The sequence below is a fragment of the Podarcis raffonei genome, chromosome 8 (assembly GCF_027172205.1).
Source record: "Podarcis raffonei isolate rPodRaf1 chromosome 8, rPodRaf1.pri, whole genome shotgun sequence".
In the NCBI taxonomy this organism is placed as follows: Eukaryota; Metazoa; Chordata; class Lepidosauria; order Squamata; family Lacertidae; genus Podarcis; species Podarcis raffonei.
The window spans coordinates 64,359,289-64,387,122 of record NC_070609.1 but is presented as its reverse complement, the minus strand read 5'-3'; the positions used below and the strand labels follow the sequence as shown (position 1 = coordinate 64,387,122).

At 49.7% G+C, this 27,834-nt stretch overlaps 1 protein-coding gene across 1 annotated transcript in view; it reads left to right on the top strand.

Moving 5' to 3' along the window:
* Nucleotides 1–25,323, top strand: part of GPR153 (G protein-coupled receptor 153) — a 30,250-nt gene extending 4,927 nt beyond the window's left edge. Inside the window, exons 2-6 of the mRNA XM_053400434.1 lie at nucleotides 12,734–13,274; nucleotides 13,960–14,389; nucleotides 20,760–20,949; nucleotides 21,853–22,037; nucleotides 23,305–25,323. Coding sequence (XP_053256409.1) covers nucleotides 12,895–13,274; nucleotides 13,960–14,389; nucleotides 20,760–20,949; nucleotides 21,853–22,037; nucleotides 23,305–24,126 — 2,007 coding nt within the window. The 5' untranslated portion in view covers nucleotides 12,734–12,894 and the 3' untranslated portion in view covers nucleotides 24,127–25,323. The remainder of the gene's footprint in view (nucleotides 1–12,733; nucleotides 13,275–13,959; nucleotides 14,390–20,759; nucleotides 20,950–21,852; nucleotides 22,038–23,304) is intronic.
* Nucleotides 25,324–27,834: the final 2,511 nt, after the last annotated feature.

The window sequence follows — 27,834 nt, the reverse complement described above, 5'->3', positions numbered from 1 at the left end:
GCCGAATCCAGCCCCCAGGCCTTAGTTTGCCTACCCATGCTCCAGAGTTTTTCCCAGCCCTGCCTTGAGATGCCATTGAGGACTGAACCCAGGACCTTCTGCATTCAAGACAGATGCTCTACTAATGAGCTTTGGCCCTTCCCCAAAAGCACTCCCCCTGTCCTGTTTTGAGCATTGATTTGTGCACCTATTTTATTTATTTATTTATTTATTTATTTATTTATTTATTTATTTATTACGGTCTTATTCTGAAAAAAAGAGGCCTCAAGCCAGGTAGAAACTAATCTAGATAATCTGTTTTGGCGCAGGTTTTGCCACTGAAGCATCTTGTCCGAAAATGCAGTACTGGGAACTTGCAGAAAATTAATTAGTTAAGATCAAGCAGTGCTAGTGAGGGCCTGTGTGTGTGTGTGTGTGTGTGTGTGTGTGTGTGTGTGGAGATCCCACTGTTGTTTCTTTCAAGCTTCGCTGGTGTTCCTCCCTCTCTTAAGGAGGCATTTATCACCCTCGCTGCCCACTCAGCCAGCCCTGCCTCTGGCTGCCCTGCAAGCATCCAAGAGGGAGTGATTTATCAGCGCTGTGTCTTGCAAATTGGTTGCAGCAGGCCACTGTGCCATCTCTCCCCACCACCACACCGCCCCCCGCCCCCCTACAACAATCTTCCCCGAGGGCCCAGATGTAAAAAAAAGGCCTTTTACAACTTGGAAGAGCTCTGCTGGATTTGGTGGGGTTCGTTTGTCATTTTTCCTCCAGTGCTTCCCTAACCCTTCTTCTTTAACTGCGGAGCTGAGAAAATGCTCTGTGGGTCTCAAAAGCTCGTCCTTTATTTCGTGATTGATTTGTCTGCTTTACTTGCGGCTGCTAATACAGTGGTACCTCGGATTACAGATGCTTCAGGTTACAGACTCCACTAACCCAGAAATAGTGCTTCAGGTTAAGAACTTTGCTTCAGGATGAGAACAGAAATCGTGCAGCGGTGGTGCAGCGGCAGCAGGAGGCCCCATTAGCTAAAGTGGTATCTCAGGTTAAGAACAGTTTCAGGTTAAGAACGGACCTCCAGAACGAATTAAGTTATTAACCCGAGGTACCACTGTAGAAGGAATTTGAAGCTGTCTCCACCTGGGTTTTTCCCTGGTGGGATTATAGAATTGTAGGGTTGGAAGGCACCCCAAAGGACCATCTAGTTCAGCCCCCTGCAATGCAGGAATCACAGCTGAAGAATCCCAGACAAATGGCCACCCAACCTCTGTTTACAAGCCTCCAAGGAAGGAGAGGCCACCACCTTCTGTCCCACTGTCCGACAGTCAGAAAGTTCTTCCTAATGTAAATTGGGCAGTGAGATCATGGCCAGGCTAAAATATTTTGCTGCCTGAGGCGGAGCAGCAAGTGTCACTATACACCCATACATGGTGCACAGTGTCCCTGAGCATGCGCAGAGTTGACTTTCAGGGCTCATTTCTTTTCAGATCTGTAGGTAGATCAAACATAATATCTATGCTACTACCCCCCCCCCCCACTCTTCTTCCCATAGGACCACAGATGTGGCAGGAGCTGAATGTTTGCTCTAAAGGGCAGCATATCCTTCAGGTTTATATATCCTTTATCTCCCCTTCCCTCTATTATTATTAGTAGTAGTAGTAGCAGCATAAATATTATTTTGCTTTGCTTGCAGAGCAGCTGGGTGCCTTAGAAATCACTGCCTCTATGTGCTCTGGAGACCTCTTTTTTTTAAAAAAGTTTAAATAATATGTACATAATTGACCGTTCTTGTCAATAGATTGTTTGTGTGGATTGGGCCCTTTGCCCACCCCCCAGAAATGCGTGTTGGCACCCTATAATTCAGAGTCGGCCCTGACAGCACTGCTTCACTCCCCCACCCCTCTGAAAGTCAGCCTCTGTTTGCATCTATATACATATATACTGTATATATATAACTCTGTGCCACCAATCTGTGCCCTAGGTCCCTTTTGCAGGAGCCCATTTCCTGCCCTTTGGCTTGGTGGGGGCGAGGGGAGCCAGCACCAATGCCCATCCATCCCCCCTCCCCCATGCATTGCAGGGGGTGGACTAGATGAGCCTTGGGGTCACCTCTAAACTCTATGATTGTATGATTCTAAAAGATGTCCCTGTCCAAAGCAGCCACCAGCCTGTGCTTTCGAAAGCTGCCTGCCAGCAATTCCCAGGGCTTGTTAAGTCAGGACGGACCCAGAACGGATCACTTATTGACGAGGAGTAAATGCTTTATTTGATTTCTGCTAAAGAGTTGTTTGCGAGGGTAGCAATGGCTCTCTTGATTTGAGCGGATGTGCAACTGGCACAACCGATTCGGTGCAGAAATGTGTGTGCCTGTGTGTGTGCTGCTGGTTGCTCTTTTGGCACTGCACTCGTCTGGCTCCAAGTTTGGTATTTCAGAGGTCTCTTGAGGTGGGCAGTAATCAGAGAGAAGTCTGCCAAAAGGCTCTGTGACTCTAAAGAGTGACGGCATTTGAAATAGTTGCCAGAGCAAAATTCTGCCCAAGACTCTGTTTCCACAGGGAAGGAGAACGTAAGGAGGAGCCTTCTGGAGGCAGAGCCAAGCCATCATGGCTAGTAGAGCCTTATCCTCCAACAATAGGTCTAAATCTCTTTTGAAGCCACCTAGATCTCAGAGCCCAGGTGGCTTTGTATGGGAGAATACGGTCCTACAGGTAGCCTTGACCTAAGTCAAAAAGGGCTTTATAACCAGCACTGTTGAACTGTGCCAAGAAACAATGGTGCTGTGCTAACAAGGGAGTCATCTGCTCTCCATAACCACTTCAAAATACAGTCCATTCGCTTACTTTTTATATTTTGAATTTGAGTTTCTATATGGCTAGTCCCCTTGTGGATTTCTTTTTAGATCAGGTAGGAGGGAAATAAATGTTCTGGCATGTGAATGAATGAATGAATGCCAGAGGGTGTGGTGCTTTCTACAGGTCCCTGCCCCCAAGGACTTTACAGTCTAGAATTCAACACACAGTCAGCAAAAGTGGAAGAAGAGGGGAAGCAGAGGCACAGGTGAACTGGGCAAGAGGGTGCATTCTTTTGACCACAGGTGCTTAGGTTACTTGGAGTGGGGAATTAAGGACAGCTTCTGCAAGTTGAAAGGCTGCTAGGAAGCTGCTGTGGTGCTGGGCCATGAAATTTCAGACCTCTTCCTCACCACTTCCCAAGCAGGTCCCTCCATTTTGGACCTTACACTCCATCTACTGAAATCCACAGAATTACTGCTACCCTCCGAAGTGGACCTCAAGACTCTCTCCAGCGAGCAACGAGGGGCGGGGAGAGTATTCCCTATTATTTATTTATTTATTAAATTTCTATACCATCCTTCATCTGAGCAACACAGGGCGGTTTACAATATAAAAACACGAAAACACATAACATAGTAACAAATAAAAACAATAGCCTCACACAGTTTAAAAGGCCATCGCTTATTTAATTAGTCAAAGGCTTGGGAGAAGAGAAATGTTTTCACTTGGTGCCTAATGATATGAAACAAAGGCGACAGGCAAGTCTCCCCTTGTGAGAACATTCCACAAGTGGGGAGCCACTGCAGAAAAGGCCCGCTCTCATGTTGCCACAATCCAGGCCTCTTGTGGAGGAGGCACATGAACAAGGTTCTCATGATGATCGTAGGGTCTGGGTTGGTTCCTAGGGCAGGCATAGGCAAACTCAGCCCTCCAGATGTTTTGAGACTACAATTCCCATCACCCCTGACCACTGGTCCTGTTAGCTAGGGATGTTGGGAATCGTAGTCCCCAAACATCTGGAGGGCCGAGTTTGCCTATGCCTGCCCTAGGTGGATAGGTGGTCCTTAAGGTATTGCGGTCCTGAGCCGTTTAAGGGTTTACAGCCAGGTTGCTTTTGTGCTGACCGTTCCCCTGTAGAACAGCCTTTCACAAGCCTGTGGCCCTTCAGATATTTGTGAACTATAACTCCCATCAGCCACAGACAGCATAGCCCAATGGCCAGGGATGATGGGAGTGGTAGCCCAAAATTTCTGGGAAGCACAGGATTGGAGAAGGCTGCTCTAGAAGGTGCCAGCTACTCCAGATTCTAACGCTTTAGATGCCAGATGCAGCTCTCAAAGAGGATGGAATGTCCTGAAGAACTCTCCAGGCTGGTCTGTAAAATCTTAGCTGGTGCTCCAGGCTGGTGCTGAGGCAACTTGTCTCCTGCATGGTTGCTGGCTGTGGTCCTGAAAGCGTGGTGAAAATCTGTGGGTTGATATCTGCAGTGCTGTCCATGGTGCTGAACCTGCCCCAATCCAGATTAGCACCAGCCTGGTCTTGTTCCCTCTCACCTGAGCCATTGCCTTGCTGGGGTGATGGAATCCCCAGTGAATAATAGGACCAGAGCAGACCTGGGAAAGACCCTGGGGAGCTGGTGTTAGCTTGAGAGGGCAGTATTGCACTTTTTAATCCTGGTTGCCTCATCTCAAAAAGAAAATTGTAGAATTGGAAAAAGGTTCAGAAAAGGGCCATCAAAATGACCAACAGGCTGGAGCAACTCCCATTCATGAAAAAAGATTGCAGCGTTTGGGACTTTTTAGTTTAGAGGAAAGGTGAGTAAGTGGAGACATGATAGGTGTTCCAATAATTATGCATGGCTTGGAGAAAGTAGATAAAGAAACATTTTCCTCCCACTCTGATAACACAGTAATTCATTGGGCGTCCAATGAAGCTGGATGTTGCAAGATTCTGGACAGATAGAAGAAATGACTTCTTCAAACAGTGCATAGTTAAACTATGGAACTCTCTCCCACAGGATTAGCCCAATCCATGGCTCCTAGCAATTGTGGCTCAGCTCTGCCTCCACAGTTGGAAGCAGCAATGCTTTTGAATACCAGTTGCCGGAAGCTGCAGGAGGAGAGAGTGCTCTTGCTCTCAGATCCTGCTTCCTGGTTTCCCTTTGGGGCATCTGGTTGGCCAGGATGCTGGACTAGATGGACCAGGGGCCTGATCCTGCAGGCTCTTCTTATGGGCCTCACTTTGTGCAGGGGAGCTGCCTCTGCTCTGTATGCTTTCCCTAGTAGTGCAGAGCTGCAGCAGTGCCACAACTTATTACCTTCTGAACACAGAACCTCCTGGGAGTGTTCAAATGTTGGCACTTTGCCAGCAGCAGGGGCCGAACCGCCCCCCCGTCCCCGGTCCCTGGAGAGGCACATTAACGGGAATCGCTCCTCTGAACCGAAAGAGCCCACCTCCCCTTTCCTGTCCCAGCCAAAACGCTCTGCAAACCTCTCGCCTGGCCCCTCTTGCTCTAATTATTATTTTTTGTAATTGCCAATTCCCCAGTCACAAAAGGCAGCCCCGTACAGTGCCAGCCAGGGTATGAATTATATTTCTGGAGAGCGCGAAAGATCCATTATTCACCAAAGAGGCATAATAATTCCCCGGGTGCTCGCTTGAATGCCGTGCACTTAATCACCCGGGCAAGCTATTTGGGGGCTCGATGACGCTTTGCCCCCACCTGGTGCCTGCGATTCCATTTCAATTACACTAGGTGTGCAGACGTGTTTTGAACACAGAACACAGTGGCGAGGTCAAGGTGCCCGAGAGATGCCTGAGGTTGCGTGCCTGATTTTTTTAGCTTGCTCTTGAGCAACAGCTGGGTTCTCTGCTTCGGGGTTGTGCTGTTGGAGGGGAAAGGGGAGAGAACCACAAACCTACAGCTGTGCAACCTGTAAGGCACAGTTCCTGAACAAGCTGTTAAAATGAAGGGAGGTGTGTGGAAACTCCACACAATTGAAATTCTGCCAGAGCTTCGGATAAAAAAATAAAAATCAATAAATTCCATTTCCAGTGCTAGACCTTATCTTCAGAACATGTGAACTCTTAATGAGCCTCAGAGGATGTGCAGAGTGCCTATTGCTCACAGCACAGTGGTCCTAAGCAGTCCTTACCAACATATTGAATTGCAGGGCAAGGTGTCCTGCTCCAGGAGTCCCAGAGTCCCAGCAGAAAGGATTTTTAGAGCAGGGAAGGAACAGGCTGTTCAGGGCAGAGGTAGCCAATGGGATGTTGTAGACTCTCAGCAGTCCCAGTATGGCCAGCAGTCGGGGATGGTGGGAGTTGGGAGCCTAGCATCGTATGGGAGGGGCGCCATACTGGTTACCCCTGCTTAAGGCCTGCTGGTTATAGAATCTCAGAATTGTAGAGTTGGAAGGGACCCCTTGTGTCATCTAGTCCAACCCCTTGCAATGGAACAATCAAAGCTAACCAGCCCCTGAAATCATAACTAGTTATGTTTACCAGTCCTTAAGAGGACTCACTAGGAATGCTGCTTTTGCAGAGGCAGAATAATAATAATAATAATAATAATAATAATAATAATAATAATAATAATAATAATTTATTTATACCCTGCCTATCTGGCTGGGTTTCCCCAGCCACTCTGGGTGGCTTCCAACAGAATATTAAAATACAATAGTCTATTAAACATTAAAAGCTTCCCTAAACAGGGCTGCCTTCAGATGTCTTCTAAAAGTCTGGTAGTTGTTGTTCTCTTTGACATCTGGTGGGAGGGCGTTCCACAGGGCGGGTGCCACTACTGAGAAGGCCCTCTGCCTGGTTCCTTGTAACTTGGCTTCTCGCAGCGAGGGAACTGCCAGAAGGCCCTCGGTGCTGGACCTCAGTGTCCGGGCAGAACGATGGGGGTGGAGACGCTCCTTCAGGTATACTGGACCGAGGTATACTGGACACTGCCATTTCCTCAGTCTTGATAATGATGATGCAGTCAGCATTCATGATGATTGACCTGTATGTTTAAGACCTGGTTGAACATGGTGTTGGTGGGTAAATCTCTCCCAGCTTTGTCCAAAGTATTTCTGTTCAAAGAGTCCTTATGGTGGTATCTTGCAAATCCATTTCCCAACTTTCTGTTACTGACCACGGTAATAATGCAAACAATAAAAATTTCCGGGAATCACAGGAGGTTGACATCACCACTCCTCAGCATCCTTTCACGCTGTGTAGAACCCACCAACTCCCTGATTTTCCAGGGAACTTGAGACAATAGAATAGCTGGATGACAGCTGGAATGAGGGTGGAAAGGAACATGTGGCGAAATGATCAAAGCGATGGAACGGCTCCCCTTTGAGGAGAAGTTGCAGCATTTGGGACTAGAGCATCCAGCCAAGCTGATTGGCCCATCTTGTCCATCATCCTGTTCTCAAAGTGGCCAGCCAGATGCCCCAGTGGGAAACCCTCAAGCAGGACCCAAGTACTAGAGCACTTGCCCACTCCGTGGCTTCCAACAGCTGGTGTTCAGAAGCATTGCTGCTTCCAGCTGTGGAGGCAGAGAACAGCCACCATGACTAGGAGCCGTCGACAGCCCTCTCCTCCATGAATTTGTCTGATCCTCTTTTAAAGCCATCTAGGGGACGCAGGTGGTGCTGTGGTCTAAACCACAGAGCCTAGGGCTTGCCGATCAGAAGGTCGGCGGTTCAAATCCCCGTGATGGGGTGAGCTCCTGTTGCTCGGTCCCTGCTCCTGCCAACCTAGCAGTTCAAAAACACATCAAAGTGCAAGTAGATAAATAGGTACCGCTCCGGCGGGAAGGTAAACAGCGTTTCTGTGCGCTGCTCTAGTTTGCCAGAAGCGGCTTAGTCATGCTGGCCGCATGACCCGGAAGCTGTACGCCACCTCCCTTGGCCAATAAAGTGAGATGAGTGCCGCAACCCCAGAGTCATCCGTGACTGGACCTAATGGTCAGGGGTCCCTTTACCTTTACCTTTAGGTTGGTGGCCATCATGGTCTCCTGTGTGAGTGAGTTCCATAGTTCATGTGGTGCATGAAGAGGTCCTTTATCTCTCCTGAATCTTCCAACATTCAGCTGCTTCAAGGTTCAATAGGATTTTAGCCAATCAGTCTATCAGCTAATCATTGACATCTGGAGTAGCTTTTCTGGCCGGGGTTGATTTATTTATTACATTTAAAGCCCACCTTTTTCTCCAAGGAGCTTGTGGTGTCATACACGGCACTCTCCCTCTTCAGTTCATTCCCACCACAACTCTGTGATGTAGGCTAGGCTGAAAGGCTGTGACAGTCCCAAGTTCACCCACTGGACTTTGTGGCCATGTGCAGAGAAAAGTGGGATATAAATGCAATTAATAATGATAATGGTGATGGTGGTGGTGGTGGATTGGGGCAAGGGAGAGGTGTCTTTTCCAGGTAGCGTTGATAGAGTCATAGAATCGGTCATCTAGTCCAACCCCCTGCAATGAAGGAATCTTTTGCCCAATGTGGGGCTCAAACCTGTAACTCTTGAAGTTAAGAGCCTCGTGCTCTACTGACTGAGCTATACAGACAGTTCGTTTGCAAGGTGCCTATTTAAAGCCTGTGGTTCATAGTCTCTCTTTTTAAACCCCGCCGGGTCTTTGCACCACCAGCACCACCCACTCTGCAGGGACAGCATAAATAAATACGTGGGGCGCCTGCCATTGTAAGTCTCGCTGCTACTTAATGGAAGTGTTGCGGGGGGCGGTGTGGCGGCTGCATTTTGCACCTGAACTGTATGTAGCCCAAGAAAACTACCAGGCTATATTTATCTCCTTGGTGTTGGATGGGTTGCCATGGCAGTCAACGAAGAGAGAGGTGTCAATGGGGGGGGGGGTTAGCAAAGGAAGCCTGCTGAATTCCTCCACAGAGATACCCATGCACTCCCCCCCACACACACTGCAAGTCTGGGTTATTTTTAGCCAGCTTCTCTCACATCCGGCAGGTAGCCGAATCCTTCCTCTCCCTCATCCTGCTCATCTCTGAGATGGGATGCCCCCCAAAAGTGGATGTTCCACTGCTAGAATAGATGGTGATGCTGTCCCAAGCGTTGCTGCAAGGAAGGGAAATGGGTGTCATAAGGAAATAAAAAGAGTGTGCTGGATCAGGCCACTGGCCCATCTAGTCTAGCAACTCCAGGTACCTATTCTGGGGAAACCCAGGAGCACTCTCCCTTCCAGCAACAGGTGTCCAACTGTGGGGGCAGAGCATAGCCATCACGTCTAATAATAATAATTAATAATAATAAACATTTTTATTTATACCCCTCCCTCCCCGGCCAGAGCCAGACTCAGGGCGGCTAACACCACAGTAAAAAACATAATAGGAGAAAAAGAAAAGAAAAGAAAAAACAATTTAAAATACAGATTAAAATGCAATTTAAAATGCAGCCTCATTTTAAAAGTAACCGATAAATCAAGACCATAAGGGGAGGGAAACATAAGGGTCAGACTGAGTCCAAACAAAAGGCCGGGCGGAACAGCTCTGTCTTGCAGGCCCTGCGGAAAGATGTCAAGTCCCGCAGGGCCCTAGTCTCTTGTGACAGAGCGTTCCACCAAATCGGGGCCAGTACTGAAAAGGCCCTGGCCCTAGTTAAGACCAATCTAACCACCTTGCGACCTGGTACCTCCAAAATGTTGTCATTTGTGGACCTTAAGGTCCTCCGCTGGGCATACCAGGAGCCGTCGACAGCCTTCTCCTCCATGAATTTGTCCAATAATAATAATAATAATAATTTATTATTTGTACCCCGCCCATCTGGCTGGGCTTCCCCAGCCATTCTGGGCGGCTTCCAAAAAATATTAAAATCCTCTAATACATCAAACATTAAAAGCTTCCCTAAATAGGGCTGCCTTCAGATGTCTTCTAAAAGTCTGATAGTTGTTTTAATCCTCTTTTAAAGCCATCCAAGTTGGAGGCTGTCACTGACTCCTGCGGAAGAGAGTTCAGAACCATGAGGACTAGCATCCTACTTTATTTTTAGGGGAGTGGCCATAGCTCAGCAGTAGAGCATCTGCTTTGCATACAGAAGGGTCAATCCCTGGCATCCGACATCATCTCCTTGTAGGGTTGGGAGAGACTTCCTGCTTTGAACCCCAGTCTGTGTTGACAGTGCTGGAGCAGTGGTCTGATGCAGACTTAAACCAGTTCCTAGGAACCCTTCTGAGTTCTGCTGGTGCAGAAATGAGAGTGCTTGAGTCTTCAGACAGTTGCTCAAACAATGCGAGTTTTGCAAGAAAAGGAATCCAGTCAAGGGTTGGGCTCACCATGTTCAGGGTCAGCTGTGAGGCAGGAGAACTGATAATGGAGTTTGTCCTGAGGGCCAGCATGGTGGATTCCTCCAGGAACAGCATATGCCTTTTGACCCAGCAGGGTGAGCAGCTGGCTGTCTGCAGCAAACGGCCAAGCGCTCCCAGGAGGAAACAGCACCACTCCCTTTTCGCCCCCAGCCTTGCTCCTTAGGAATCGTGCAGAGAAAAAATGTAAAATAAATAGCAAAAGACATATTTCATTAAGTCTTGCTTAGAGCTGCAGGAAGCTTTGCAGATTAAATATTAAATCGCACCCTGACAGATAATGTCACATCCTGAAGGTCGAAGGAGCATTTTTTCGTTTTTTAAAGCGAAAGATGGAAAAGAAGTGGAAAAATGTAAATGTTAACAAAACAAAAAACCAGCCTCTTAAACTGGTGAGAATATACTGTGAGGAGGTGGTGATAATCTGCCTTAGAGCCAGTTCTTGACAACCTTTCCTGCTTGTCTACTGCTCTGCTCTCAGCATTCTGTCACACTCTAGTGTGACCAAGAAAAGGGTGGAGCTAGGCAGATGAAAGGGGGTGGTTGCTGTGTAGAGTGGGGCTGGCTGAGTTCTCCATGGGTGGGAACTCAGGCCTGGGGTGGGGGTCATGAAAGTCGGTGTGGTGTAGTGGTTAGAGCATCAGGTTAGGACCTGAGTGAGATCCGGGTTCAAAACTCAAGTCAGCCATGAAGCTCACTGGGTGGCCTTGGGCCAGTCGCTGCCTCTCTCAGCCTGATGTACCTCACAGGGCTGATGTGAGGATTAAATGGGGAGGGAGAGAACCATGGGGAGCATGACTTCCTCCAAACAGGGAGGCGGAGCATAGCCATCTTGGCTAGCAGCCATTGGTAGCTTTATCCTCCATGAACTTGTCTTACAAAGCCATCCAAGTTGGTGGCCAGGTTGGGACAACTGTTCTGACTCAGCTCTTTAGAGAGCCCTGCAGGATCAGGCCAGTGGCCCATCTAGTCCAGCATCCTGTTCTCACAGTGGCAACCCAGATGCCCCCAGTGGGAAACCATCAAGCGGGACAGGAGTGCAACACCGCTCTGCCCACCTGCAATTCCCAGTAACTGCTGTCCAAGCTTTGCTTACTCAATACGTTCTGGAAGAGTTAAAATCATAGAGTCAAGGAAGTGTAGAGCTGGATGGGACCCCGAGAGTCATCTAGTCCAACCCCCTGCAGCGCTGTTGTACAGGAATGTTCCAGGCTGTTCTCTCACCTGTGGTCAGAACTGTTCTGACACATTATTGAGATGCCTCCCTGCAGTGGTCATGGACCCCAACAGGAGTCCAAAATGATGTGCGTTTTGTCTGTTTGGGAGGTGCTTGGCAGCTGATTTGGTTCTCTTCTGATCATTCCTCCTTGACCACCTTTGTTGAAGATCCCCTGGAGCAGAAGTATTTTGTTTCTCCCCCCCCTTTTTTTTTTTGCTGCCAAAGCTCAATGGAGGCAGCATCGAGGGTGGAGATTTCAGCAAAATGCTGACATGCAAAAAGCTGGAATGCTAAGAGAGCAAGCTGTAAAGGTAGCTCAGAAGGAGGGGAGCCCCCAGCAGCCAGCGCCCCTTAGTAAACGAGCTTTCCTCATTTCAGCTGCTTCAAATGTCTTTTTGCTAGCAATACGTTTGACTTCAGAAGCATGTACTCGAGAACCGTCAGCTGATGAATTGGGCCTTGCGCTGTGTACTGGGGGAGTGGGCAGCAATGTGCAGGTGGGTTGACTCAGTGGCCTGCATATTTGGATGCTCCTTGGGGGCTGCTGCTGTGGCGGAGGAGGCTGCCAGGCTGAGCTGGTGCACTTCAGAATTTAGCACTCCACCACTGTCTTACGCTTACCTAGGCTGCAGGAAGGGGGCACTCACTTGGTCAGAGCATCTTCCTTGGCAGGGCGAAGATCCCTGGTTTGGTCCCCAGCATCTCCCAATTAAAAAGGAGAGTAGAGGCTACTGGCGTTGGGGGACTAGTGGCTTGTCTCGATATAAGGGCAGCACACTCCATCTCCAGCCACCATGACTCCAAGCATTGGGCTGCTGGCTGCTAGCTGCCTAACATGGGGGCAGTGGGCTTTGCATCGTGCCTCAAAAACGTGGGTGAGTGCCCACAGTTCAGTGAATCAGAGGTTGCTCCCCTGTTGGGAACAGTATATCTGTCTGGTGCTGTTGTTGCTGCCTTATGCTAATCTCAAGAGCCCCCTCTGGGGGTTAAAAGGGGTTTAACATAAGAACATAAAATGAGCCTCCTGGATCAGGTCAGTAGCCCATCTAGTCCAGCATCCTGTTCTCACAGTGGCCACACAAATGACCCCATGGGAAACCTGCAAACAGGACCTGAGCACAGGAGCCCTCTCTCCTCCTGCGGTTTCCAGCAACTCTTATTTGGAGTAATTGAAGTGAGTTTCACAGTTTAACTATGCCTCCAAATACCGGGAACCGCAGGAGGAGAGAGGGTTGTCGTGCCTGGATCCACTGCAAGAACAAGATGGACTAGATGGGCTTAATCCAGCTGGTTCTTCCTATGTTTTGTTCCTCCTCTGTTTGAGCCTTGCAATCCAGCAGGATATCAATTTCACGCAAACCTTTTGCATGTGGCGATGCTCTTTTTGTTTTCTGAGCTGTCTCTTGTTTCCCTTCCAGAACCATGAGCCATAGGACCACCCCGGGCGCTGCTTCCCCGTCCGCCCTTGGGTGGGATCCCCCCACTTCCCTGATGCACCCTTGATGGCCCTGGCCCACTTGTAGGATGCATCTCCTCCCCTCCTTCTTCCTGGTACGTCATCCTCACCTGGCCTCGCCAGATGGCCACTACTCCTCCCTCCACCATGGATGATGAGCAGACCTTGAACAGGAATGCCGTGGCTTGGCTGGTTTGCTCAGGGCTCTCTGTCCTGGCCAATGCCTGGGGGATCCTCAGTGTGAGTGCCAAGCAAAAGAAATGGAAGCCCCTGGAGTTCCTCATCTGCACGCTGGCCGGGACGCACATCCTTAACATTGCCATTCCCATCACCATCTACTCGGTCGTCCAGCTCCGCCGCCAAAACTCCGACTACCAGTGGAGCGAGGGCCTCTGCAAAGTCTTCGTCTCCACCTTCTACACCTTGACGCTGGTTACCTGCTTCTCGGTCACCTCCCTCTCCTATCACCGGATGTGGATGGTCCGCTGGCCGGTGAACTACAGGCAAGTCCCTCCTCTGGATGAGTCCCGCGGTGGTCGCAGAATCATAGTATTGTAGAGAGGAACACCCCCCCCCCAAGGATCATCTGGTCCAACCCCTGCAGTGTAGGAATTACAGCTAGAGAAGGGCTTTCACCATGGAAGGTGCAGCAAGCTTGTCTTCTGCTGCTCCAGAGAGGAGGACCCAAACCAATGGATTCAAATGACAAGGAAGGAGGTTCTGACTATAAACATTTGGAAGAGCTTTCTGACGGCAAGAGCTGTTCAGCAGTGGAACGGATGACCTTGGAAGGTGGTGGACTCACCTTCACTGGAGGTTTTTAAATAGGTTGGATGGGCATCTGCCGCAAAAAAGATTTCTCAAACTTGGGTCTCCAGCTGCTTTTGGACTACAACTCCCATCATCCACTGATCCTGCTAGTTAGGGATGATGGGAGTTGTAGTCCATCAACATCTGGAGACCCAAGCTTGGGAAACCTTGTGCCAGAGGTTCTTTTGCTGTGACTCCTGCACTCCAGGGGGGCTGGACAAGATGACCCTTGGTGTACCTTCCAACTCTACAATTCTAGGATTGTATGGTTGCCATCCCCAAACAGACCTGGGATGATCTGTTTCACTTTCAGCCAAAAGGATACGGAGTATGTGGCTTTGTCCTAAGGGGAGGTGTCTTTTTTCCTCCCCTCTCTAGGTTAAGCAACACCAAGAAGCAAGCGGTCCACACTGTCATGGGTATCTGGATGGTGTCCTTCATCCTCTCCACGCTGCCGGCCGTGGGCTGGCACGACACCACGGAGCGCTTCTACGCCACGGACTGCCGCTTCATTGTCACCGAGATCGGCCTGGGCTTTGGCGTTTGCTTCCTGCTGCTGATCAGCGGGAGTGTGGTCATGGGCGTGGTCTGCGTGGCCATCGCCCTCTTCCAAACTTTCTCCATCCAGGCGGGCAACAACATTGACAAGAACAAATTCAATGTCCCAACCATCGTGGTGGAGGATGCTCAAGGCAAGAGGCGCTCATCCATTGATGGCTCGGAACCCATTAAGACTTCTTTGCAGATCACCTATCTGATCGCGGGGATCGTTTTCATCTATGACTTCCTCATGGGCTTCCCTATACTGGTGAGTGTGATTGCAATTGCTGGTGGTACTAAGTTGTCCAGGGTCCAGGGTCTCTGCAATAGAAAGGATTTGCAAAGAGCTCTTTCCAAACCACGTGAAAGGGCAGGAAAATGGCAAATGCAATCCCATGTAAACAAGTGTAAACTGATGCACGTTGGAGCAAAAAAAATCTTACCTTTACCTATACGTTCTGAACTGGCGGTGATGGACCAGGCATGAGACGGTGGCGTAGTAAATAGCTGAATGAAAATGTCAACCCAGTGTGCAGTGGCTGTGAAAAAGGCAAATTCCCTGCTACATAGCATTAGGAAAGGAACTGAAAATAAAACAGCCAGTATTAATAATGTATACAATGAATACAGTACAGTGGTACCTCGGGTTAAGTACTTAATTCGTTCCGGAGGTCCGTTCTTAACCTGAAGGACCACTTTAGCTAATGGAGCCTCCTGCTGCCACTGCGCCGCCGGAGCACGATTTCTGTTCTTATCCTGAAGCAAAGTTCTTAACCTGAAGCACTATTTCTGGGTTAGCGGAGTCTGTAATCTGAAGCATATGTAAACTAAGCGTATGTAACCCGAGGTACCACTGTATACAATTCCAGGGCGCCACCGTGTTTGGAATGCCGTGCACAGTTCTGGTTGCCTTGCCTCAAAGAGGAAAAGGTTCAGGAAAGGGGGCCCAGAATGATCAAGGAGAAAGGAAATGTAGTTTTTAAAGGTGCTGAGAGTTGTGAGGAGAGCCCCATATCCTCCTCACCTACCTACAATTCCTAGGGGGCTTTAATGATCGATCTCTCATCACAGGGGACTTTGGGAAATGTAGTTCAGTAAGGGGAGTGGGGCTCTCAGCAGCCTCAGCAAACTACATTACACAGGATGCTTTGGGGAAAGCCCTGACTGTTTACAGTGGTATGGTGCAGTGAAGATGGGACCACAAACACACACACACACACACACACACAGAGAGAGAGAGAGAGAGAGAGAGAGAGAGAGAGAGAGAGAGAGAGAGAGAGACTGACTTCCAGGTGTTCCTAGTCTCCCAACTCTCATCAATTTTGGCCATCATCCTTAACTATCAGGGAAGTTGGTAGTTAGTCCCCAACAACATCTGGAAGGCACTTGGTTGGGCAGCCTTTCTCAACCTGTGGGTCCCCAGATGTTGTTGAACTACAACTCCCATCACCCCTAGCTAGCAAAGCCAGAGCTCAGGGATGATGGGAGTTGTAGTCCAACAATATCTGGGGACCCACAGGTTGAGAACCGCTGAGGTTGGGGAATGTTGAGCAGTCCCCCCAGATGATATTGTCTGACTCCCCCAAGGCAGGGGGCGCCAAGTCTGAGACCTGAAGGGCACTGGGCACAGCAACCTGGTATGATGCCCAGAACAGGCTGACTAGTAAGAAATGCCAAAATGGTTACGATACTTCCCCCTTGGCTAGAGAACCCGAGTTTTCAAACAGGGTCCCCTGATGGCTCTTACCAGTGCCAACAAAGGACCTGTGTGTATCCCTCTCTGGAAACCAGGGTATGTTTCAGGCACATCTCCCCTAGTTAGCAAGCTGCAGTCACTCTGTGGGCTTTCATTCCCTCCCTTGTTTGATAAAGCAAGCCCTGAGGAGCACGCCTTTGTTGCACGTGGTTCCTCCTCCACTCCCTTGGAAAACAGCCTGCCTGCCAAGACTGGATTCCAAGCCTCCTATAGTCCCCCTTCCCAGGACCTCCCTGCAGCCCACTGAGACGGCTCCGGCTAAACATAGCCGCTGCTGCCTCGCCATCATCTGGAAATCAAGAAAAGGCATCTCGGAGGCTGGAGCCTTACTTTCCGGTGCCCCATGTCCTGGTTTGTTCTTATCTCTCTGGCATCGTGCCCGATGCCTGCCTGCCTGCCGTTCCAAGGGTTTCTAATCACTTTCCAGAACAATAAGCAGCGTCTTCCAGCTCTCCCAATTAATCCAGATGAATCGTTTTATTAGAGGATGGTTGCCAGTCAAGGTGAAGGCAGAGAAGCTCTATGTATGATTCCTGTGGAAATCAGGAGCATGCAAGGGGAATTTGAACAAACAATGGCAGGAAGAAGCATGTAGCCAAGCACGCAAGTCCTTTCCATGGAAGGTCAGTGGCAGATCAAAGTCCAGTGAATCAATATTGAGATAGGCTGATCAGGGCAGAGCTGGTTTCCCCCCTGTGTGGGGCCAGCCAATCATCACTTCAGAGTTGGAAAGGGTCCCAAGGACGGGGGAAAGCCCCCCCCCCCATAACACTAGAACTCGTTGCCGTCCAGTGAAGCTCAGTGTTGGAAAATCCAAGACAGATCAAATAAAGGACTTATTCACACAGTGTGCAGTTAAACTATGGAACTCCCTCCTGCAGTAGGCAATGAGGACCACCAACGTGGATGGCTTTAAAAGAGAATCGGACAAATTCATGGCTATCACTGGCTACTAGCCATGATGGCTCCGCTCTGCCGCCACATTTGGGTGCAACGATGCTTCTGAATACCAGTTGCTGGCAGCTCCAGGAGGGCAGATGGTGTTCTTGCACTTGGGTCCTGCTTGCTGGTTTCCCACTGGGGCACCTGGTCGGCCAAGGTGGGGACAGGATGCTGGACTAGGTGGGCCATTGGCCTGATCCAGCAGGCTCTTTCTTATGTTGTTATGTAAACTCAACATAGGCAGATGAGTTCCTATCAGCCACTGGGATTCTTTTTCCTTTTGTCTCCGCCAGTGTTCCTTTGAGTAACCCACTAGATGGCAGAAGCCCAATCCGTAACATAGATGGGAGTGAGCTGGAGGCTGGCTAAACAGTGGCTTGCTAAGCCCCACACCGGGCTATGCCCAGATTTGAAGATCCACAGCATCTTGGCTTCTTAGCCAAGAAGCCACATCCCTCTACTTGTTTGGAAAGCAAAGGGAAAGTCACTGACATAAAACAGAGAGAACCCAATGTGCGTCTACTTTATTTCTTGGTGCCCAAACTGGTTCCCAACTAAGTAACTAGCTACCTTCCTCCCTAACTGATCTCTGATGCTTTTTAAAAGAGGGTTAAACCTTACAGGATTGGCAGGATTTTAGCAGCCAGGGTGGTGAGGCTGGACAGCAACAGAATTTCTTTTCAGATTGCTGGTTCCCTGGAGGCCAGGAGGGAGGGGGAAAGGATGTACAGTTTGAGCGGGTGGAAAGAACTCTGTGTTCCTTTGATGTGTGCGCTTGGAGAAGGTGCTGGGCCTCAAGGGAAGAACTGGGGTGGGAGAATCTCTGCTGCATTTTACACCCTAAAAGACAGAGTGAAATTCAGCAGATCACTCCTCTTTCATCTCTAAAACTCTTAAAATTGCGGACGACAGTGCTGTCCACCCTCAAGCAGTCAGCTTGCTCTGAGGTCAGGATGGAGAGAGGGAGGGGAGGCGTCGCAGCCAGCTTGGGCTGCCATTGGCTTAGCTGCTCCAATGTCATGGAAGAGCTCTCTTGGCTTGGGCATCACGGTGAAGGGAGCGTTGCTGAGATGTTAACCTTAAGGGGGTCTCTGAGCAAACATTACTAAGTGGAATGTTTGCAGGTTTTGTCTCCTTATCCTGATCTTGGGCTTTCAAAAGAGACTTTGTGAATCAGTTGAGTGGAACGGGGCCTAGCAATGGAAATGGATAGAGGACTCTTCCTGTGAGTAGATGTGATATCTGAGCCATCAGGGCTTCGTCTTAGTCAATGGAGAACAAACCCTGCCTTTTTAAAGAGTCCTCTTTGACTGTGAAATCTTTCTGAGCTTGCTGCTGTTATTAGACTACAGTGGTACCTCGGGTTACATACGCTTCAGGTTACGGACTCTGCTAACCCAGAAATATTACCTGGGGTTAAGAACTTTGCTTCAGGATGAGAACAGAAATCATGCTCTGGCGGCGCAGCGGCAGCAGGAGGCCCCATTAGCTAAAATGGTGCTTCAGGTTAATAACAGTTTCAGGTTAAGAACGGACCTCCGGAATGAATTAAGTACTTAACCCGAGGTACCACTGTACTAGGGACTGCTGTCTCTGTTCCCTTGTTGGCTCCCATCAGCAGTCTGGCTGCAGCATTCTGGACCAACTGAAGCTCTCTTCTCAATGGCATCCCCACATTGAGCGTGTTAAGAGTAGTCCACAGTAGGGTTAGGCTGAGAGAGAGACAGAGATTAGGCTAAAGTCACCCAGTGAAACTTCTGGTGGGATGGGGATTTGAACCGGGATTCCACACCTCTCCAGCAATCTAACCACTATGCCATACTCCCTCCACCCACATGGCTGCAAAATTTGCAAATGTATGGCAGCTTCAGCAGGAGGGTGGGTAGGTTGTGTCTGACTGGGTAGTGGGGGCTGTTCTTCTTGGAAGCATCATTCTGTAGCTCTTCCTTCCTCCATTCCTTTTCGTTTATAAAAATGGAAATGAGGTTCTCCTCCTTCCCACTCACCCACCCACCCGCAAACCGAAATCCTCCCTCATGTACTTCAAGCCTGATTCACCGCCACAGCTCTGTTCTGCTGAGAGACATTACGCACTCAATTTATAAAGATCAAATTAAGTTAATTTGAATTTGGCTTGCACTGGGGTGTTAATGAAACATTGATTAACAGTGGGGGAAACCTCTGTTTTCTAGCCTTGATTGATATAAATGTCCACGTGTTCCGGTTTTGGCTCTCCTCCCATCTACCCTCACCACCCTCACCCTTCTGGCCCCCAATTTAAATTCAAAGATGTTATTAATTGGATAACTTTGCATTGGACAGGCTGAATGTCAGTGCAGCGATTTTGAGTCTCCAGACAGGGCTGAGGCTGGCAAAAAGGAAATGTGCTCCACTGGGGAAAGAAAAGGCTTTTTGCAGCTAGACTTCAATGCTAAATGTTGGAATGAGTACCTTTCCTTTTGGAATAAATAAAAAATAAAATAATATGAATCTAAATGCCTTCCTTATGCATTGTGTCACCACCACATACCTGTGTCTCAGTTAAGACTGTAAGCTCTTTGGGGCAGGAGCCTTTCCCCTGGATCTCAGAATTCTGCCCAGGCCACGCCCCCTTACTGACCACGCCCTCTTTGACTGCTTCTGCCTAGCTGGGAAAGGGCCACAGCTCAGTAGCAAAGCCATCTGCATTGCACGCAGAAGTTCCCAACTTCAATTCCCAGCTCCACAGAAAATGTTGGGAGAGAATATCTGCCTGCAGTCTTAGAAGGAACCTGCCAGTCTGTGTAGGCTATGCTGAACAAGATCAAATCAACAGACTTCCATGTGTGATGCCTCTTGCTTGTTTGGATGGAGAAGAGAGAGGTTTGCTCCTGTGTAGATACCTATTTCCTTTTGTACAGCAGGAAGGTACGCACCTTTGCACAGGATGTGCCTTCTGTACAAAGGGAAGAGTCGCGTCTCATGGCACTGGGACTTGTGAACATCCGATGAAGCTGCAAGATCCAGGACAGGTGAAAGAAAGTCCTTCTTTGTTAAGCTGTGCAGCTCGCTCCCGCAGGAGGCAGGGTTGACCCACCCACTTGGATGGCTTTCAAAGAGGATTGGACAGATTCATGGAGGAGGAGGAGGCTATCCATGACTACTAGCCATAATGGGCTATGCTTTGCCTCCACGGTCAGAGGCAGTCATGCTCCTGAACACCAGCTGCTGGAAACCACAGGAGGAGAAAGGCATCTGGTTGGCCACACTGAGAACTGGATACTGGACTAGATGGGCCTCCCAAGTTGGCCTGATCCAGCAGAAACCTCCTTATGCTGCTCTACCAATCTGCTCAGTCATCTACTGCCTTCTCTCACGTTTCCTCTTGAAACCATCACCAGATGCAGGCTGTTCTGGAGCTCCACCATCAGCTTGTACTCTGCTTAAGATCATAAGAAGAGCCTGCTGGATCACGCCAATGGCCTGATCCAGTCCAGCCTCCTGTTCTCGCAGGTGCTCCAAAGGGAAACTAGCAAGAGCACCCTCTCCCCTACAGTGGTTTCCAGCAGCTGGTTTTCAGAAGCATTGTTGCATCTAACTTAGGCAGAACATAGTAGCCATCAACTCCTCCATGAATTTGTCTTATTCTTTCTTAAAATCACCACTGCCTCCTATGGGTGTGAGTGCTGCATTTCAGCTATGCGCTGCGTGAAGGACTTTTAAAAAAACAAACACACCTCTACTTGTACCCTTCCTATTTTCTGTGAAACTCAAGTCAGGGTTTGTGGGGGTCCCAGGCAGGCAGGCACACATCCAAGCCCTGACCAGCCTGAGACCAGCTTAGCTTCCACAGTGTGGCTGCATTAGATACCCCACCAGCCAATGTGCCCACTGCCCACCGTGAGAGTCTTGAGGGCCTATTAGGAGCCCCTACCGACGTCCCTGGTGCCTTGTCCTGCAGGTGGTGAGCTTCGCCAGCTTGAAGTCGGACGTGGCCTACAACTGGATGATCCTCTGCGTCCTCTGGTGCTCGGTCGTCCAGTCCCTCCTGCTCCCGCTTTTCCTCTGGGCTTGTGACCGCTACCGAGCTGACATCAAGTCCGTCTGGGAGAAGTGTGTGGCTGTCATGTCCAATGATGATGTGGGGGAAGGTGAGTGTTTTTTGTGGGGGGAGTCCCCCAAATTCTGGAGGTAGGGCATTTGGGCAGTCCAGTATAGTCCTGGGCACTGTGTCCTTCCTAAGTGAACAGAGGACAGCATCTTGGCTGAACCTCAGTCCTCTTCAGTTGCAAGGCAGATGTTTGGGAGCAGTAGGAAATGATGGACAAGACCAGGAAGAAACCAAGGCAGCCAGCAAATGCATTCCGTGTGCCCCTCCTGGCCGAAGTGAATTGTAGAATTGAAAGGGACCCAAAGGGTGAGTTAATGCAACTCCCTGCAGTGCAGTTATATCTGTCCACATTCATCCCTGCCCTCCAGCATAGTCTATCTGTTAATATCGCAGTGAGCATTCAGGTGGAATGCTGACTCTACCTACCCTTCCATGTATTCCCCATAGCGTGTTTTATTTATGGTGTTTGTGGAATTTATATATTTCACTTGGGTGTAACTCAAGAGTGGTTTACGAAAAGGAAGAAAGCAATAGGAATTACCATTGAAAACAGTTTTTAAAAGGCAGCAGCTACTTAAAACATTCAGAAAAGAATGAAAACCGGCAATAAAAAAAAATGGATCAGAGTGCATGCCAACATCCTATATAACTGGACAGGCTTGTTTTTAGCAGGTTCTGGAAAGAGTCTGGCGAAGGAGACTGATTTCAATAGGCAGGGAGTTCCAAAGTCCTGCCAAACAATGTGAAAGAGGAGAAACTTGCTGCTTACTCCCCCCCCAAAGGAAACCCCCTCCCGCCCAAAAAGAAATTAGAGAGGTGGGCTTTGATATCTTGGAGGAGTGAGTCCTGCATGGCTGTGACCCCGACCCCTCCGTCCAAAGTTCTTAGCAGTGGACCCCACCCCACCCTTTTTAATGCAGCTTTGCTTCCTCTGGGACTGCAGAAAACAGCCTGGATGGAGTGATCCATACAGACCTGATGTACGAGCGGCCCTACGATTACAACTTTGCTGGGGACGCCCTGACCTTGGACCACATTGCCAAATACGACCTCTCGGCCCTGGAGAGGGGCATCCCCCAAGCCTACCCTACAAAGCCTCCCCCAGAGGACAAGATGCAGTATCTGCAGGTAAGCGGGGGGGGGGGGAATACAGGCAGCTGCCTTAAAATACCGAGTCAGATCACTCGCCCACCTAGATCAGTAACACCTCCACTGACTGGCAGCAGGTCTCCTGGTTTTTGGACAGGGAATCTTTTCCAGCTTTACTGGGTCCTTCTGAATGGGAAGCAGGTGCTCTAACCACTGAGCTGCAGAGGGTTTGAGTTGCATCCCAGTGAACAGGAGAAGTAAAAAGTGTAACTGCTTTCTACCACCTACCAGGGATGAGAATGGGCATAAGGTAATCATAATTGTCAAGTTGGGAGGGACACCCCAAAGGTCATGTAGTCCAACCCTCTATAATGCAGGGGTCACAGCTAATGTAATGGCACTTCTGTGTTCTTTAGCAGTGATGGTGCTGCTCTGCCCCTCCTTCCACTCCACACAAGGCCCATTCCTCCCCTCCAGCTGCTTTTCGCTTTCAGCTGTCTTAAAAAACCATGCGTCCATCTCTAAGTTCCAGTTCCCATCTACCAAGTCCTGTCAACTGTGGATTGTGTGAAAAGAAACTCAGAAACATTAGAGGTGTTACGTTGCAGCTTACTTATCATGGATTGAGACTGCTCGGTCCTGGAGTTAAGTTCCATTCACCTACTTCAGAGGAGGGACCTCAAGGGTCATCTAGTCCAACCCCAGCAATGCAGGAATCTTTTTCCCAATGTGGGGCTCAAACCCGCAACCCTGAGATTAAGAGTCTCATGCTCTACCGACTGAGAGATGTACAGTTCCCAGAGTTCTCTGGGGGGAGGACATGACTGTTAAAAGCGGAATAATGGTTCAAATGTGTTGTCTTGCACAGCTCCAGGAACTCAAAGCACCTGCCAGAGAAATTGTGGAACAGGGGTGGCTAACCTGTGGGTGCTCCAGGGTCATATTCACACCTTCCATATAAAGCATTATGATACTACTTAGAACAGTCATGGCTTCCCCCGAAGAATTCTGGGAAGTGTAGTTTGTAAAAGGTGCTGAGAGCTGTTAGGAGGCCCCTTGCATTCTTCTCGAAGAACTACAATTCCCAGAGTTGTGAAACAACCACAAGGAGTTGTAGCTCTGTGAGGAGAACAAACAAACAAACAGCTCTCTGCCCTGTTCCCAGAATTCCTTGGGAGAAGCCATGACTGTTCTAAGTGGTATCACAGTGCTTCAATGGTACGGTGTGAATGTGGCCTTTGAGGGCCCTTGACCCCGGCGCAGAAGCGGCAATCACTCTGAAGCTTCTCTGTTCCTCCTCCCACAGGTCCCCCCCACCCGGCGCTTCTCCCACGATGAAACGGACATTTGGACGACCAGCCAGATCTCGGCCTACCTCCAGCACTGGGGGGCCAGCGGGGACATGGCCGCCAGCCTGGCCCAGCTCCTCCTCCCACGGGGGCACGGCTACGAGCGCCGGAGGAGCAGCAGCAGCCTCCTGTCCTATCAAGAGGAAGGGCAGCACCCACACCGCAGGCGCCGGAAGTCTGCCGAGAGCACCTTGTCCCTCAGGCCCTTCCCTCCGGAAGACTACTACAAGGGCGGTGGCGGCGGTGGGGGGCCTGGAGGCTACAAGTGCTTCAGCAAGGAGGAAGGGGTGAACTTCATTGACACCAGCCCCCTGCCCAGCCCCAGGAAGGGCCCTCTGCGCTCTGCGTCCGTCTCCCTCATCCCGGACACGTTCCGCCACTGCTCGGCCAACCTCGCCAACTTCCCCTTGACCACTTTCGAGCGGGAACCTCAGGGCTTGCGGCGCCTCTCGGCCCAAGGCCGGGGGTGCTCCCTGACAGTCCCGGGCCCTTTCCTGGCCCAGGAGGATACCAAGAACTTCTTCCCTAAAGGCAGCGCCGGCTCCCCATGCCTGGAGCAGATCCGCATCCAGCTGTACGAAGCTCCTGAGGAACGCCCAGCCAGCAGCTGCTGCTCCGAGCCGGAGGGCTTCCGGACAGGCCTCAGCCCCTCCTGGGGGGGCCAGGAGGAGCTCCGGAAGGGTGGAAGCAAGGGCAGCACCAGCAGCTTCCTGAGCACGCCCTCAGCCTCCTCCGGGTACGCCACGTACCACTCGGATTCCATGGGTTCAAGCTCCTAGAAGCATAAAGCACCGGAAGCCACTGGCGGGTCCCGTTCAGTTTTCTCTTTCTCTCGGGAAAAGTCTTCTCCTCTTCGTGGTCCAGGCTTTTGTTGTTTATTTAAAGAGGACTGGGCACAGCACCAAAGAAACCAAAACTCCAGCCTCTCTTGCGTGTTTTGCAAAAAAGCAGGAGGATGGAGGAGGAGGAGGAGGGCGGCCAGGACGATTTGAGGACTTGGGAGCTGCAGTGGAGCAGCTTGGAGACCCATGTCCCTCTTGGCTGAACCAGACCTCGCCAGCAGAAGGGTGGTGGGGTGCACTTTCCCCTTTCCCTCTTCCTTCCTTACTTCCAGCTGCAGCCGCTAGCTGGGCCCGATCAGGAATTTTCCATTTTTTTAATAATCCCGTGTCCCGCACCTGGTACTTTCTAAGACAATGTAAAGTTGTGCATGAGTTTTCTGTATCAAATGACCCTGCGATGCGTCCCCTGGATGAGGCTGTTGACGAAAGCTACGGGCTTGCAAGAGGGTGGGGGTGGGGGGGTCACCGATTTCTCGGAGGGGGCTGTTGGCAGGGTGGCAAAGCAGTCTGTGTTCCCCTTTCCTCCATCAGTCCTGGTTTGCGGGACGAGTGCTCTGTGTTTGTGTTCCATTTGTCCATGGTATCACTGCACAAGCAAAAGGTTTGAGGCAGGTGCAAAGCTCTGTGCTGATATGCCCCATCCCCTGAGCCGTAGGGTATTGCAGGATGAGGCCCCTGTGTAATCTAGCCTAGCAGCTGATAGGCAAGGAGAGAGAAGAAACTGTTGGTTAAACTGGCTGCTGGGACTTGGGAGTCCAACAATATTAGACTGGAATAAGGGCTTAGTCTATGTTGGCATTTGGGGCTTTCTCCCCTCTGTTCCTGGGACTCAGGCAGCAGCTTCTGACACACACATTTGGCCCACAGGATGGAGATTTCGCTGCCACCACCTTTCCAGTGCCAAAGCCCTGCCACCCACACCATGGGTTGATTTGCTGCCTCTGGTCTGATCTGAAGCAGCATATTGCAGGTAGAAACTGTGCTTTATGATTCTAGGGTCATCTAATCCAACCCCCTGCAATGGGCGTTTCTCCAGGGGCAAAAAAGCACGACATGTACAGTGTTAAGGGCCAAAGCTGCAACCCATCCTCCTGTTCTCTCCTGAGCCCCAGGAACAGCTAGTGATATTTTTTTTTAAAGACAAAATCATGGCATCGCTGCAGCGCCCCTGCTGTGTGGCCAGGAGCACCACTTGCATGCATCATTCAAATTGTAGTGTTGCACCTGGGGCTACTGTTTTCAGCCTGCTTGATCGGAAAATGATGGGAGGAGATCGTCACCTTTCTGGTTTCTCTGTATGTAGGGTGGCATGTCTTTGGTACTGGCGGGGAAGAAATCCTTTCTGGCCCTTGGGCTGGATCCTTATCTCCCCATCCCAGGTGGGCCAAATTTGACTGGTGGAAGCGGCTGCCCACCTGCCAATCACCTGACATCATTATGCCACTGTGCTTTGAAGGCCCACTTGGTTGTCGAGACTTCAAAGTGCAGCACAGGGCTGTTTGAAAACCCCTTTGTAAACAGCCCCATGCTGCTCTTTGAACCTGAAAATCAGCTGGTGGGAAGTGGAAGTTCATCTGGCCCCAGCAGCAAAAATAAACCCCCAAGAGTTCACTCCCAGTTATTTATTTGAAAGCACATTATGTGATGGCAGGGTGGGGAGACTGGGCCTCTCTTTCAGGCTGCTTTGAACCCCTGGCCACTGTCACTTTTCCAGTTTAGCATGGGGCAAGTGAATGTTATGACCATTAGGGTCAGCACAAAGTTTCCTGCTTGAGTTCCTTCTCGCGTGCACGACTGTGTGTGTGATGTTGTCTTGGTAGCAGGGGAGTCGAAAAGGTTTGCTTTAGGGAAATAGATGCCCGGGAAAGGAATGAGGGCAAGTGGAGAAGGGAGGGGAGGGAGGGAGTTAGCATTTGTAGAGTCCTCAACATTTTTGCTTCAGTCAAACAGTCTCCTCCCTCTGGGGCAGGAGGTTGTCTCAATGGAGTCATGAGAGAAACTTCCCCCAGCTAAGATAGAACCAGATTCGGTGCCTGTTTACGTTCAGCTAATGGCTGGATTTGCCACCGTTTCAAGTCCAATCTAGTGTGGTGCAGGAACCACAGCTAGAGAATCCATGACAGGCGGCCATCCAACCTTTGCTTAGAAACCTCCAAGGAAGGAGAGTCCACCACCTTCTAAGGTTGTCCATTCTGCTGTCAAACAGCTCTTGCCGTCAGAACGTTCTTCATCAGAATCTCCTTTCTCGTCTCCAACCCCATCGTTCAGCCCAGACACTGAGGTCCAGCTCCGAGGGCTTCTGCTGGTTCCCTCACTGTGAAAAGTGAAGCTACAGGGAACCAGGCAGAGGGCCTTCTTGGTGGTGGCACCCGCCCTGTGGAACACCCTCCCATCAAGGAAATAAACAACTATCTGACTTTTAGAAGACATCTGAAGGCAGCCCTGTTTAGGGAAGCTTTTAATGTTTGACGTTTTATCGCTTTATTATTATTATTGTTAATAATAATCTGTTTGGGAGCCGCCCAGAGTGGCTGGGGAAACCCAGCCAGATGGGCAGGGTATAAATTATTATTATTATTATTATTATCATTATTATTATTATTATTATTATTATCATCCCATGGTGCGGGCCCTACTTCCTGGAGCAGCAGCTAATGAGGTGCCCCTTTTCCTTCCTCTTCAAAACTTATTTTCACACAGCTTTTGAAATCAACCTGCAGTATCCATGGCTGTTTTCATCCCTTCGCTGGGCAGATCTACACCTAGGACACTGCTTTGCTCTGAGACCAAACTGGTTCATCTCACTCAGTATATTGTCCACCCTGAGTGGCAGCAATGGTTCTTCCAGTGTTTCAGATGTAGGGGACATTCTCTGCACCCCACTTGGAGATGCTTCCAGGATTGGACCTGGGACCTTCTGCAAGCAGAGCAGAATGAGATGATAGAGTCCAGAGGCAGAGAGCCGGCTGTACCACTTTAGGGTGCTGGAAATTGATAATTTCTTTGAGCATCCCCCCATATCCAAGGCAGATGCTGCCTTGATAACAGAGCTATAATCCTGTGCTGTGGAGAAATGTTCTCATCTCACTGAAACCTGTTGGGTGTTCCTTATTTTTCCCTTTTGGATTTTGGATTATTTAAGAAAGGACATACACTTCAATAACATACAAGGAGTGAAGAAATAAAGAAAGACAATGCGGTGAAATTGAAGTTAAACATAACACACAAAATGCAAATTGGCATCCTTTCGGTCACAATCCCTGAAAAGAATTACTGTATTGGTATTGGGGGTGGGGGTAGCAATGCAATTGCTATTACAGTGGTACCTACGGTTACATATGCTTCAGGTTACATACGCTTCAGGTTACAGACTCTGCTAACCCAGAAATATTATCTCAGGTTAAGAACTTTGTTTCAGGATGAGAACAGAAATTGTGCTCCGGCGGCAGCGGGAGGCCCCATTAGCTAAAGTGGTGCTTCAGGTCAAGAACAGTTTCCGGTTAAGAATGGAACTCCGGAATGAATTTAGTAGGTAACCAGAGGTACCACTGTACATATACAAATGTTTGAGAGATACAGGAACAAACAACAGCTTGCCTGTTTGCCATCATATGGTCCACAACTTGAAAAAGAAAATAATGCACA